The 14,639-nt window shown below is 39.3% G+C and overlaps 1 protein-coding gene across 7 annotated transcripts in view; it reads left to right on the top strand.

Moving 5' to 3' along the window:
- PRR14L (proline rich 14 like) overlaps positions 1 to 14,388 on the top strand; it is a 47,758-nt gene extending 33,370 nt beyond the window's left edge. For 6 of the 7 annotated variants that reach the window (XM_039862029.1, XM_039862027.1, XM_039862025.1 and 3 more), the window contains 5 exons: positions 1,022 to 1,093; positions 1,802 to 1,973; positions 2,533 to 2,639; positions 8,664 to 8,735; positions 9,954 to 14,388. In XM_039862029.1, the coding sequence (XP_039717963.1) occupies positions 1,022 to 1,093; positions 1,802 to 1,973; positions 2,533 to 2,639; positions 8,664 to 8,735; positions 9,954 to 10,230 (700 nt within the window). In that variant the 3' untranslated portion in view covers positions 10,231 to 14,388. Of the gene's footprint in view, positions 1 to 1,021; positions 1,094 to 1,801; positions 1,974 to 2,532; positions 2,640 to 8,663; positions 8,736 to 9,953 lie in introns of those variants that run through there. The other variant, XM_039862032.1, reaches the window with a different exon arrangement.
- Positions 14,389 to 14,639: the final 251 nt, after the last annotated feature.

Genomic DNA, 14,639 nt, shown 5'->3' with positions numbered 1-14,639 from the left:
GTTTCCATAGAATATTCTTACTTGAACCTTATTCTCCAGCACTCTATAACATAGGTTGAACAGGCATCTTTTTTGCCTTTTTTATAGATGAGCCTGAGGCACATGGTTTTTTCCTAACCCAGATCTCTTAGCTGGTTAATGTTTCTGCTGAGCTCTCCTGCAACCGGGGTCTCCCGATTTCTGATTTGGTCAGCTCATTTTTCAAGACTTTACCCTAATGCTCTTTCCTTGTATCAGTGCTCCTAGGGGAATCTTAAGTTGGTGCTAAACATCCTAAAAATCTGAATTATCTGTTTTTTCCTAGCCATAGAACAAATTTCTCTTCTAAGAGGAGATGGTTGTAAGTTCATCATACAAACATCTTATTAAGTACTGTTCTAAATTCAGTAGTAACTGATACAGGTTTTATTTTGAGAGACATGAAAAGCTCTCCAACATTGCATATTAATATATCTATATAAGTGATTATTAATGCTATTATAATTATTAAAAGATTAATTATAAAGGAACCGACCATCCTGTTAACTGTTTCCTTCTGCATAGCCATGTTTTATGTGGAACTTGGCTTTAAAGGAATAAGGTTTTCTTCATAATTTTGTGTAAGGTTATAGAAATTGGTAGCTTTTATTTTAATAGAGTTAATACCAAGCTGAATATACTATAAGATTCTTATCTGAAATTAAAAAGGAAACTTTAATGTACTTGTTCATCAGCTTGATTAGAGGGTATAAGACTCAGAATTATTCTTGTTCCCCTCCTTCTCTTACTGTTCTCTGTTTATTTTACCTTCTTTCCAATTCAGTTAGAAAATAATCTTCCTGTCAGCTTGCCTCCATTCCAGTAACAGGCACATAAATGTAATTCTCCTAACTGGGAGGTTTTCATCTTTCTCAGTGACTGACATTTCTTGTCTTCCTAAGCTCTAATTGAATGTGATGTGCCAAACTCACAATGGCATCAAAATTTTTCCTGTTGTTCCACTGCCCTCACCTATTATTCTTGTACTTTTGCTTCACTTCAGCCACACCATGTTACCATATGTGCCTCTTCCGGGCATGGAAGCTACGTACAACACCAGCGGCAGTCAGATGAGGTAAGCCCCCAGTGGCACCTGCGTGGCACATGAAGGCCTGCAGTGTGTGTGAGTGAATGAGAGAGAGAGAGAGAGAGCGCACGCGAGCGAGCGTGTGAGGGAGCGCTAATGAACGGCGTAGGTCAGGCATGGCGTGATTCTGAGCTCTTGTTCTTCTGAACCTGATCTACATTTCTCAGATGAACATCTGAGATTTAATCTCAGATTGAACTTTAGATTCAAATGTGTTTTATTACAAGTAGCAACTAAGAATATGTGATCAATGCCAGACATGGGGGAGGAGAGTCAATATCATTTAGCCAGCTCATTGTACCATAAGTTCTCTCTCGCGCTATTTCTTGATCATTTAGCCAACTTCAGTGTCTGAATGAGATCAGTCTCATCTAAGCATATTTCTTTTGTTTCGTTCACTAAATGTCTTCTTCCCGCTCCCCTCAAAAATCTGTTTCTTTTTACATTTTTCCTTATTCAATACATTTTCATTGTTTTATTGCTCTATACCAGTGAGGTGCCTGCCCGTACTCTTGCAAATTTTTACATGTGCAGACAGGGCCTGTGCCCAGAAGTGACTAGAGAACAGGTTGGCTGGAAATGTCATTGCTAGAAAAAGGCTTCAGCCCTGGTCTGAGTGTTAAGAAATTGAAGGTGCTGAGGTAGAAAGTAAATCCGCTCATATTTTCTTTTCTGGTTTTCTCTCCATGGTGCTAGGCTAGAGCCTCCATTCTCTGCCTTGGTACCAAAGTCTTGCTTGGTAACAGACTCAGCTGTCAGCAAGCTCCTGCTTTCAGCCTCTGAATTCCAGGTTCCTGGATTTGATGAACTGGATGGTGTGACAGCAGCGTGCCCCCATCCGCAGAGTAGCCCTCCGGAACAGAAAGAGGTAAATGGAAAGTGCTGGTTGGGTCAGGTGACAGTGGCACTAGAGATGTCCATCCATAACTGCAGATCACATGATAGATACAGAGAATCCCTGAGTATCTTTATTTACCATCTTTAGCTTCAGCTGAGACATTACCAAGACAGGAGGTTTTCCATCTGGCCACTAAAGGATACCCTGGATCTCTTAATCTACTTTGTTTCCCAGACTCTTTTTTCTTGACAACAGTGTTTAGAGAATTTAACAGTGTTTAGAGAATTAGACTGCAGAGCTGCTTCTTACATTTAAAGGGGATGAATGAACAATGGTGTTTTTTAATTTTGCAGCATCTACTGTGTCCAGTTGCACACTTTCATATTGATAACTCAGTATCTAAACTGAATGTGCAGTTCTCTTTTATTATAAAAGGAGTTAGTTGTTGAAAACACTTTTGGCAGGAGTAGGAGGGGAAGCTTTGTCATAAACTACTTATTAGAGTCATCTATAAACTGAGGAAGGGATATCTTGAGTGTCAAGAAAAAGGCTTTATATGACCATCTTTCTTTTCAACCCTTAAAAATAGTCTGAGCCAGAGAAGAGGCCAAAGAAAGTCTCACAGATTCGCATCCGGAAAACCATTCCAAAGCCAGACCCTAATCTTACCCCCATGGGCCTTCCTCGACCCAAAAGGTGAGCTCTTTTCTCTAACACGCATAGCTTCGCTTTTTTGGAAAATTGTTTGGCAGAATAAAATGACCTTTTAAATTATCATACACTCTGAGCTATTTATCATACCCCTAGGAAATTATTCAAAAGAATTCATTTGCAGTGTGATCAGAGATTTATGTGCAAGGATATTTAATGCATTCTTAATCATTTTTATTGAGGCATTTGTGCTGGTCCTTTGCATACAAAATCTCGGTTCACCCTCCAGTGATGCTGGGAGGTAAGCGCTGTCGTCCCCTGGTTTAGTGAGGGTGCTAAAGCTCTGGTTAAGAAACTTGTGTTAGGCCATAGTGTCAGTCATGGCACAAGTAGTTTCTGTCTCACAGGTTTTACCTGACCCTACAACCTAAGCTCACAACATTCTGTGCACAAAACTGAGAAGGGACCTAAATGTCATGAGGGAAAGAAGTTTAAGTTTAATTTTTCTAGAAAATGTCAGGTCCATGTTATGGTCTATATTATAGCCTTGAAATTTTTGTTTCTAAAGAGGTATTGTTTATGGCTGAGAAAATTGCTAACCCTGTAAAATGAAGTGGGAAGAAAAAAAGGTAGATTACCAAATTATGTATTTGGCATGATCCCAAATTATGTATTTGGCATGAGTCCAGCTTTGGAATTATGCATATCATTATACAGACACACTATTAAAATTTAAACTTTAAAAAGAAGATCTCCAGAGCGATATTTTCATGTGGTGGATTTCACCGCATTTCTCACTGGCAAATGGAAGCCTAACAGTGGTCCCTTAAGTAACCAAAGGTAAATTATTTAACTTCGCCGAGCTTCCAGAACTTATCTGTAAAATGCGAATACAAATTCCCAATGCTTGAGATTGCTGTACAGTCCAATTGAGAAAAAAATGAGTACTATATCTGTTATATTACTTCACATAACACAAATGCAAGAGTTAGCTATTACCATGATTTTGATTGACATTCCACTTTTTCTACGTAGTTTTTATCTGAATGTATTATATTTTTCTACGTAGTTTTTATCTGAATGTATTATATCTTTATCTGTTATTGATCATCCTACCATATGTCTTTTCAAGAGGTATTTTTTAAATATTTCAGGTATCCTAGGTTGAATAGTTACGGGGATGAAATAGGATTCAGAATCAGATATACTCAATCTTGCATTTATATGTAGCTATCTAAATTCTGAAAACCTTGTTTATATAAATAAGTAATTGGGAGTGGAGTTTCAATATAGTTATGACATTCAATTTTTTATCAACTTCTTTCAGATCATATGCCAGAAAAATCAACTGTCATCAAATTATATTTAACAGTTTATCACCTAATTTTTTTGAAAGCAAAGGATCAAAAAGTGATGATTTAGATAAGTTCTGTTATTCAGACACTGGAGGCAGTCAGTGTCTCAGTGGGAAATACACCAGAAAGATCTGACCACTAAGTGTCAGGTGCCTAATTTGTATGTTACTCTTAACACTTAGAGGTACTTTATGTAATCCATTCTAAAGAAAGGAGTTGAAAATATACAATTTTAATAAACCTTTGCCTAAGATATCTTTTGATAAAATGCTTTTATTAAAGTATTCTTTTGTCAAAAAACCTTGAAGTTGCAGATTTAGTGCATTAAATTTATGGAAAATTCTTGATATACAACTAAATTGTCAAAGGCAATTTTTACTACACAAGTCCATCAACCAATTCCTTCTACTTAACTCTTATTTTTCAACTCAAGTAAATGTTTTAATTTTCACCTTTAAGAAAATTAAACACACTTTCAAGAAATAAATTGTGAAACGCATCTTGTAAGGTAGATTTGTAAAATTAAAATCATGTATAAAAAACATTTTATCCATTTTAATAATACATTATTAAAACAACATGGTAATGCTATTTCTCATTACTGAATTTATAATGAAGCAACGTAATGTGTAGCTAAAATAATAAATCGTAAAGTGAAGAGTATGGTAGAAAATGTGATATTGCTTTAGTAAGTATGCATACATGAATCAAACTCTGTTATTAGACTTTTAGGAACAATAAGAATTATGTAAAAAAAATCAGAAGTAAATCCATTAATTTATATAAACCTCATGAGTGCTTCAGTATCTATTGTAAGAGAAAGGTATATTGTAACAAACCACCTGGCATAACAGTTCATTATATGATTTTTGTCATTAACCGGAGATAGAAATTACAACATTTTATAGAGGTTTCATGGGAAGAAAATTTTATTAAGACTTTTTTGTTTTATATAAATTATTTCTGTAGTCATGTCTTCTATAAACTTTTGTAAAAAAGAGACATAGTTCCTCAAAAATAATTTGTACCCACCCCCAAGTGCTTGCTGTTTTATCTTTGGCCTTGTTTTATCTTTAGCCTTATTTATAGATCTTTTCTCTCTAGGTCAGAGAATAAAAACCATTGTTACTTAAGCAGTTAGGTCATCTTAGGGGTTTAGTGTGCCCCAGTCATTTTCTAGGCCAAAAATGAGATGCCGTTGTTATATTCTGGATGTCTATATCAGCACATCTCAGCATCAAGACCAGGCCTTATTGCAGAGTTTTCAGTGATAGCTCTGAATCTGTCTTATTCATGATAGAAAAAGCAGCAACTTGTCCTATAAAATGCATGAACTTTAGGTGGTGAATTTACCACAATTTCATCATAAAATGATGTGGCCAAAAATAACCTTGGAGATTTTTAACTCTTGATTTTTGCCATAAAGCCAGTGAGGAACAGAACTATAGTTTAAAACCTATACAACCAGAGTCTGGTCAAGATGGCAGAGTGGTAAACGTTGTGCTTGCCTCTTCCCATGACCACATTAAAATTACAACTAAATTATGGAACAGTCAACCTGGGGAACCATCTGAAGACTAGCTGAACAGAAATCCTAACTAAAGATATAAAGAAGAAGCCACTTCAACATTGTCACATCAAAGATAAAAATAAAACCATGATCTTACATCTTAATTCCCATTTTATCATCCTTGTGACTTTAGGTGTATGTAGGGTAGGAATGAGGTGCTACAACTTTTTTAGCAATGTGGTAGATGCATTATCTTGCTAACTTTCCTTTAAAAAACAGATAACATGCTCAGTAAATATTAGCTTTTATGTGTATCAGTAAATTGTCAGAAGAATAAGGAATTCTTAGAGACCAAAAGCTAAGTGAAAGTAGCAGTCCAGAGAAAAAAGAGGTGAGTGATCATTAAAGCCAGCTTTTGCTTTGAGGGCATTTACAAAATCAGGGTTATACCGAGCTTATGTTTTCATTGGCCTCGTAGGTGCAGAGGACAAAAGACGAAATCTATTCCATTACTAAAATGAGAGTCTAATATGAGATACACATATACACTAAATCAACACACACCCAAAAAGGACAATGACTTCACTATGAACCAAAAATTAAACCTGTGTTCCAACCCTGCCTCAACTCCTTAGAAAACAGTAAAGGAAATTACCTTCCCCAATTTTGTCACTGGATGGAGGAAAAGAACTCACCTTTGAGAATTAATAGCCACAAGCTGGCCTTCTCACAGATGTGTATCCTGAATCCATGTGGCTTAGGCAGAGCGAAAAGACTTTAAGCTGAGAATTTAGTTTACAGTGGTCCCAGGTTAGTAGTGCCCTCTGGCTCCTGAAATAAACACATAGCTTCTCAAGGAATCCACTGCCAAATCTGGCCTTTTGTAAAAGTTAAGGGAATGTAAAACAACTCCCAGTAAAATAAATCTCAAAGCATGGAGGGAAGCAAGATTCCTTGCATGAGTACCAATGGAAATAACAGCAAATCAAACCTGAAAAGACTTATGATACTGGAATTACTGAAGAATATAATTTAGTATATGTTTAGGGAAATAAACTACATACTGTATTATTCCAACTATATGACATTGTGGCAGTTTTGATATTACTAGAATAACAACTATATATCAAGATGCTTCCTACTAGAGGGAAATCAAGTCATAAAACAGATCAAGTGATAGGGGGATCAAGGAACCACCAGGTGGACGACATTTCAGAGTAGACTCTCAACAAAGTCACTCCAGGCAAGATGGCATCTCCACAGAAAGTGTCTGTGCTTTCGAAGTAGACTGTTGTCTCACCACTTCTGGTGAGAGAAGTCCCTCTGAGGAAAGCAAAGTTTGTCAAGAGCTGTGGAATTCCAGAATCCAGTCTTGGCTCACCAACCTTCACCTCAGTTCAGAAACTGGATATATATACATACTGCTCTGACTTGCAAGTTGGAATGACTGCCTAGAAGCCTGATCTTTCACTTTCTGTTTGCCTATCCAACATCCTCAATCTAATGTAGCTATTACGGTGGTTAAGCAAAGTAGCTGCTGTTTTTTGGAATGCCAGCGCTGAATCACTATGAAAATCATATTCATGTTATTATTCGCGTATGATTTCCACAAGCATGTTCTTGCTGAATTGGAATTGAACTAAACTAAACCTCAGTTAAGATTTTCAGAAAGCCAGGAAGAAACTAAAACATGGTGCCCAAAAGTTAATTGCCATGCTCTGTAGTCTCTCCTTTTATCTGAAACAAGTTTAAGGCACAGAAACTTTGTTAATGATTTGCTCTTTTATAATAAAGTTATTATGTTCTCTGAAATTTCTACTACAAGTGGTGACCTGAAAGTTGACTATTATCTTTTACATTGCAGCAAAAAATTAACAGTAAACGAATCGAATATACTCTTAAATAAATAAAAGGGTGACTTTTATGGTGTATGAACCAGGCATTCCTTGAAGACTGATTACAGGTCTAGGGCAGGAAATGTACAAGATGGGTGTAAAATACCTTGTCATACCAGAAAGTGATGGAACGCTTAAAGACTGCTTGGGCCATTTCAGAGAGATTCAGGAACCAATTTGAAACTCCCACTGGCCACAGATGAAACAGCCTGAGTATCAAAAGGAATAATAAACACAGTAGATTGAAGCATATCAAATATGTTTAAATCCAATAGTTTGTAACACTTTTGAAAAAACTCATTGGCTACATTTGGATGATATTAGGGAACCAGTGAATTGTTTTGGAAATGGATAAAGGAACAGAACCAAGCACATGACCTGCTTTTCCTGTGCAAGCTGTACCTCGGGGTTACCAAAAAGCTGATAAGCACGAAGTTTCTCTTTAGATAGAATTCTGCCTAATGAAGAAGGAGTAATAGACTGTCACTATGTATGGCCCTAAAGAAATAATAAATGTGGTCATATTTGTAAGTGGCTATTCATATCATAAAATGTGACAAAAGGTATCATGTCCCTCGAGGTGGAAGTATACATCTAAAAATCTATCAAAACAGAAACACCTAAATCTGTGCCTCTGTATATAATTGCCAGTCTCTAGAAAGTACCTACAGTTTTTTTTCCCTTACGTTTGGGTCAGAGAAACATGTTAAATGACACCATGTAGATGTAATCAAGAAAACCTGAACTGTGGAAGCCACAGGTCTAATGTCCTGGTTTCTTCAACAAATAAATTACAGAATAAAAAGGGAGACAAAATAGAACACTAATAGCATATAAATTGGGTCAGTATCGCTCTGACATTAAAGTTCCAGGGACCTTGTGTGGAAGAAGGGTAAAAATATTGATGCACTTACGTTTCTAAGTTAAATATGCTCGTTAAAAGTCTTGCCAACCACTGAAAGAATAGAAGTGTATTTCTAAGCTAGGGGAGGGGAGGTAAGAGAGAGAGAGAGCGGGGCAGTCAAGGATAAGAAAAGAAACATTGAAAAGGTAGAACAAAAAGAAGCTGTAAAATAAGATAATAGATAAAAATTGTCATATCATTCCCAATAAGTATAAGTGAACTAAATTTCATAAAGCTGAAGAATGGGAGCCTGGAAAAGAAAATTCAGTGCATATTCACATGAGTCTCATCTGAAACTTACCACAAAAAGGTCGAAAGTAAACGAATTGAAAGGATAGATTTGGGAAGCCAGTCTTAATCTCGCTCTTCAGGGAACATGACAGATTTATTTTGTTCTCTTTTCAGGTTAAAGAAAAAGGAGTTTAGTTTAGAAGAAATATATACCAACAAGAATTACAAGTCTCCTCCTGCAAACAGGTAGGTACATATGAGTAGGAAATGATAGATGGGGAGGGCTTCTGAAATGATCAGTGTAAATCTCCAGTTCTTTAACTTCAGAAAGGATATGTTCAGTTCTTGGAAATAACTTGAGTTGATATTTTTAGCTCCCACCACTTGAATTGGAAGTCTTGGAAAGAAATGTGTGTTAGGTTAGTTAGATACAGAAAATGTAGTCTTTTAGTTTTGTTTTGAGTTTTTACTAAATATTCTGGCTGTCTTCTTCAAGACTAATAGTCATGGATCTTCAGATAAGAATCCAAACCCTAATGCTGAAAGAGCTTCACTTGGCTGGCTACCTTCGGGTATGAATTCAATTCAAGTCATTGAAAATTTATTAAATTCCTGTCGTGTCTAGGATGTAGCAGGAGAGTTCTGGTATTTTATCTTACAAGACACACAGTCGCTCTAAGACATTCATACAAGACTATTTACTGCAGCATTGCTAAATGATAGAAAAGGATTTGAAACAACTTAAAATATCCATATCCATTAATAAGGTTCTGATTAAATTATGATTCATTCTTATAATGGAATACATTGTATAGCCATTTAACAAAATGAATCAGATACCTTTGTACCAAATTGGAACAATCTTAGTTATTGGTAGGTCAAAGAGGCACAGTATGTGGGACAAAGTATGCAGTTTGCTACCGTTTAAGTATTGAAAAAAAACAAAGGATATATGCAGTGGGTTAGCAAAATTATAGGCCAAATCCAGCCAGTGGCCTGTGAGCTAAGAAAGGTTTCTATATTTTTAAAAAATTGTTTAAAAACAAAAAGAATAGGTAACAGACGTATGCGGTTCATTAATTTTAAAATGTTTACTATTTGGACCTTCACAAAAAAGGGCTGACTTCTAATATATGCTTATTTATGCATGTCTGTACATCAAATGACTTGGAAGGATACATGAAAAATGGTTGTGTTGCCAATGGGGAGGTGTTGATCTTACTTTTATTCTTTACCTTTTTGTCCAGTTTCAGTTTTTTCACTACATACTTAAAGTACGTATTCATATCTATATGTGCGAATGTGTGTATATGTACACACACACATATATATATATAATTTTTTATACATAAAAAGTAGATACTGGCCAGAGGAAACAGTTAAGAAGGAGTTTCAGCTACGTGACCAAAGCAGTTTCCCCATGAGTCAGTGTGTTGGTGATTCTGTTTCATGCCCCACCCTTAGGTGTTTAGAGACCATCTTTGAGGAACCTAAGGAACGAAACGGCATGCTAATCTCAATCAGTCAACAGAAGAGGAAGCGAGTTCTAGAATTTCAGGATTTTACAGTCCCACGAAAGAGGAGAGCTCGCGGTAAGGTCAAGGTGGCAGGCAGCTTCACCAGGGCTCAGAAGGCGGCGCTGCAGAGTCGAGAGCTGGACGCCCTTTTGATACAGAAACTAATGGAACTGGAGACCTTCTTTGCCAAGGAAGAGGAGCAGGAGCAAGCGTCTGGTTGTTGAGAAGCAGATTGGTTTGGGGGTCTCAGTGTTAGATTTTTCTGGGCCTCCTTGGAAGAGGTTGCCTAATTTTGCTGTATGCCCAAACCACTCAAAATGCAGTCCATGGATTTTTACCTGTTTCAAGATGCAGCCTTTTTTGGAACTGGTGAAGGAGGGTCCTCTACTTTTACTGCTGAGTATAGAACCTCAGGAATGCTCCCTTTCTCCTGGAAATGGTCCCAAATGACATCTTGCCTCCTCCTCCTACTCTGGCATCCACGGAAAGAGGACACAGCATACCTTCAAGTAACACTAGGATTCCAAGGACTCACAGCATTTGCACGTCCATGTGAAAGTTCTGCATTGTTTACGGTGGTGCTAGACCAAGATTATTTAGAGACGTTGCCTAGGGAGGTTTACCTGGCGTCCTGTCCTATGTGGTCTCACTGGCTCATTTCAGTAGTTGAGGAAAGATGAGCTTGTGATGTTTTCTAATCCTTTGAGTTCGTCTGCCTAGAACCTGGGGGGTGTGTGTGTGTGTGTGCACGTGTGCATGTGTGCGTGTGTGTGCGTGTGTGTGTATGTGCGCGCGTATGTATGTTGCTTTTCCCCATCATTTTTTTTCTCCCCTCTGTGACTGTGGGTCACTAGTGCCAGAGGAGCCCGTCCAGGCCCCATTCGAAATAAGTTGCACTTTTTAATGTTGTGGTGTAGATTACTTTCATTTGTTTTCTTTCTTTTTTTTTTAATTGCTGCATGTTTGGAGCCTTTAAATGTGATTTTAAAACAAAATTTTTAAGACATTGAGGAGAAAGACAGTACATGTCTTCAGAAAATATGATATAGGCATTTGACCCAGTTTATCAGTGCATGGTATGGGACAATTTTTCCATTCATATATTTCAAGCAATTCTTTCCCCACCTCCACCTTCTAGTGTAATTCATTAGAGGGAGCACTTTTTTCATCTGGGTTCTCATTCTTGCCCACTAAATAGATGGATTTATTTTAATGACAGAAGTAAGAACAGGTTTCTCTCCCAGTCATTTAAAAAGTACTAGGAAGGTTGGGTGTGGTCTTAATGGGTTTTATCTGAAATAGTGTTATGTAACAAAGCTGGGTACTGACAGCTTGGGCAGTGGTACCGACCGACCCAGAGTGTTTGCAGCAGTCAGAGCAACCTGCTTTGAGAGTGGGGAGAGGTGACGCGCTGTGGTTCAAACCCAGTGATGCGTTTTTATGCTGGGATCACGGAATTTCCATGGCCAGCCCTCTCTGAGGACACTTTATTGTACTCTGGGCTCCTGTGTCATACCTACTGGAGATTCTGTAGAAGCCGGAGTTCGGTGAGTTTCTTCTTTTGTACCCACAAGAGTCTGTGGGCAGAAGGATGCCGTGTGGGTCAGCAGGCCCAGAGCTTTCATTCCTTTTCCACTAACCCCTGTGCACCCTTACCCTGCTTCCCCTCCTCTCCTTCCCTGGTGTTTTATCCTTTTTTCTCTCTCTCAAAACAAGAGTTCAGAGAATTAACATTCCTTGGCTGGTGAATGGGATGCCAGATTCAGCCTCAGGACACTGGTCACCTCTTCCCATCCTCCTAGGAGCCACTGCTGGGAAGCAGCCGTCAGTGGCAACTGTCAGAGCTCCAGAGACATTTTAAAGTTAGCCTGTTAGAGGAGAGAGAGTGGTGCCGTCCTGGAATGTGTCTCCTAGGTTTCTTTTGTTTTCTCATTTGTCAGTGGGTGGGGGATGGGTGGGGTGGGGGGTCTCTATGTGCCTTTCCTTTGCAGGTTGACAGTCTATGCCACACTGGAGTAGAAAAACTGACATGAGCAAGAAAAAAACAAAGTGCCACGTCTGTCTTCTAGGCTCACTGCTTCAGACATAGCATTTAGTAAGTGAAATAAATACACACCTGGTAATCCACGGAGGCTTCTAAGGCCATGGCCAAGTAGCATTAGAAGAGAGCCAAGTTTCCACTCTGGCTCTGAATGATGTGAACCAGATTCTACCATTCTATATCCACTTCGCCTAGACTGTGTAGACATGACCTGTGTTTCACCTCAGTACCTCTCCCTTCCTGGGACAGGGTCCTTAGACACTAAATGCTTCTCTCCGTCTTTTTACTTAAGGGAGTGGGATGAGTAATAATACATTGTGCCATTGTACAAATGTTTTTAGGGAACTCCTGCTGGACAAGCTCACAAGCTCCCAGTGAGTCAGCAGAACCCTGTTTGCTAGCTCCATTGCTAGTGTAGACGAGTCAGTGATGTGGCAGCCATGTCATCTCACAGACTAAACTTGAGGTGAGCACAACTGTGGTATCACCATCATAGAGATACAGCTTCGAGTTTGCCCATTATAATTTGCAAGGGCCAGGAGCAGTGATCTGGAACATTGCCATCTGGGAAGGGAGAACTGGAGGAAACGGAGAGCTGGGCTCCTCCTTTGTCCCGAGAATGTAAGAGAGAAGCTGCTGCTCTGAGGCCAAACCTGTCTGTCTTTGAAATTCTTGCCCTGCCCTGTGGCTAGGGCCCTTCCCATGCTCCAGAGTTAAGAAGGGCCGCCCCCACCCCCTCCCCGCTGCAAACTTGAAATTGCTTACCTGAAGTTGGTACATCGGGTTCTAGCCATGCTCAGCCACACCTGTCTTAACATCTATTTTCACCATTGGCCTAACCAGCTGCAGTGCTATCTGTGGTCCTCGGAGCCTGTGGTACCTGCCCGTGACGGGAGACGTTAGTCGGCTGCTGGTTTGCCACCTGCCCAGAGCTACAGGAGGTCTGGTTCCAGGGTGAGAGTTGGTACAATTTCTGAGTTTGGGGACTTCCCACTGAAGTGGTGGGGAGTTACAGTTCACTATAACTTACTCAACTCTGGAGGTTTGGCATTGTTAATACGGGAAAGAGGAGAAATCTCAGGTCCTATCAGGGTTCTGCCTATCAGTTTTTCACTGAAACTTTCAACTATGGTTTTATTACATCTACCAGTTTATAGCTATATTTGCCTCCCCCACCCACCTTCCCCTTTTGGTCTCCTTTCCAGCTTCATTTCTCCATTAGTTTAGGTGTACTTTATCACCTGTTCATAGCAGATTATGTCCACTTTTTCTTACTGACCTTACTCTGAGAGCTACAGCTGAGGGAGGTACAGTGGAAAGATATGTAGCGTTTGCCTTACTTGGAGCCTGAAGAGCTCAGAAACTCATGCTGTGAATTCCAAAACTCAGTGCTCCTCCAAGAGCTGTGAAAATCATGACACTTTGTCACAATTTTGCCTGAAAGGGTCTTTTGAGCGGGTGCCAGGGCCAACCTGAGGTAAATTCCAGATCCCACCCTCTGGGCATGATCCTCCCCCATGGCGCATCCCCAGCCTGCCCAGCCACCAGCAGCACTGAGTGCAGGCTTCGGTGCAGCCTAGTGGAACGCAGAGCCAGTGGTCGCCTCCAGGCTGGGATTCCATCTCATAATCAATACCATGTACATTAAGATCCGCGAAAGACCAACTTTTAGGCAGTGATGCTTTTCTCCCATTACGGGGGTGGTGGGGGAGTATGCAGTTGGTGCTTTCTTTAATTCCCTTGTTTTGTTTCTGTAAGCTTTTCCCTCGGTATCATGGAAAGGACCCCTTAGACACCACATTGTGGGTGGCTGTTCCAAAGTCTAAATTGGCCAGAGGTGCGGAGTGACCTTTCTTGGATTCATGCAAGGGAAGGGCTTCTTACCACAATTGAACTTCTTATGTAAAAAGCTGGCTGGGGAGGAAGGCTCGATTTTAACTAAAATCAGATTTTAATATTACATAGCCACAAATTGAGCAGCCTAAAGGCTATTTTAATTGCAAAGTGAGGTTCCCCATGTAGCCCGCCAATCTAGTACAACATTCTTAGATTTGATGCTTGTTCATCGTGTCTTCACAAGCCCTTCTCTGGTGCTGAATTGGATTTGAATTCTTGGTGAGAGGTCTTAGCATCTTTTGGGGCTGGTCTGGGCCAGTACATAGCTGCCTGTGTTTATATATTATCATGGTCAATAGTTCAGTGAAATTTGTACATTTTTTGGTAACATTGGCATACATGATGCCCCTGCAGTTCCTTTTCTGTTTGGTAGTTTGTGACTCTAAAATTCCCACTGTTATGTGTGTTAATTTATGAAAATAAAAAAATTTTTTTGAAAACCTTTCAAATAACTCTTTAAGGCTGTTATTTTCTTCTTATGGCTTAGAAATGAGTTAAAATTTTATCTGTAATGTCATAAGGTTGTATTTTTTAATAGACAGTTTCAAAGTTACACCATGCATTATCCCTTCCAAACGGTCACCAGTTTCTGAGGACCATTCTGTGCTTGAGACACTTGTAGAACTAACTCCACCTCTCGCTGGTCCCCTGAGCCTGCAGTGGAGTTTTTTCAGTTTACTCAGTGGTGGCAGATCT

The sequence above is a fragment of the Pteropus medius genome, unplaced genomic scaffold (genome assembly GCF_902729225.1).
Source record: "Pteropus medius unplaced genomic scaffold, Ma_sr-lr_union100, whole genome shotgun sequence".
Taxonomy (NCBI): domain Eukaryota; kingdom Metazoa; phylum Chordata; class Mammalia; order Chiroptera; family Pteropodidae; genus Pteropus; species Pteropus medius.
The sequence above is the reverse complement of the archived record's forward strand: the minus strand, read 5'-3'. Positions and strand labels throughout refer to the sequence as shown.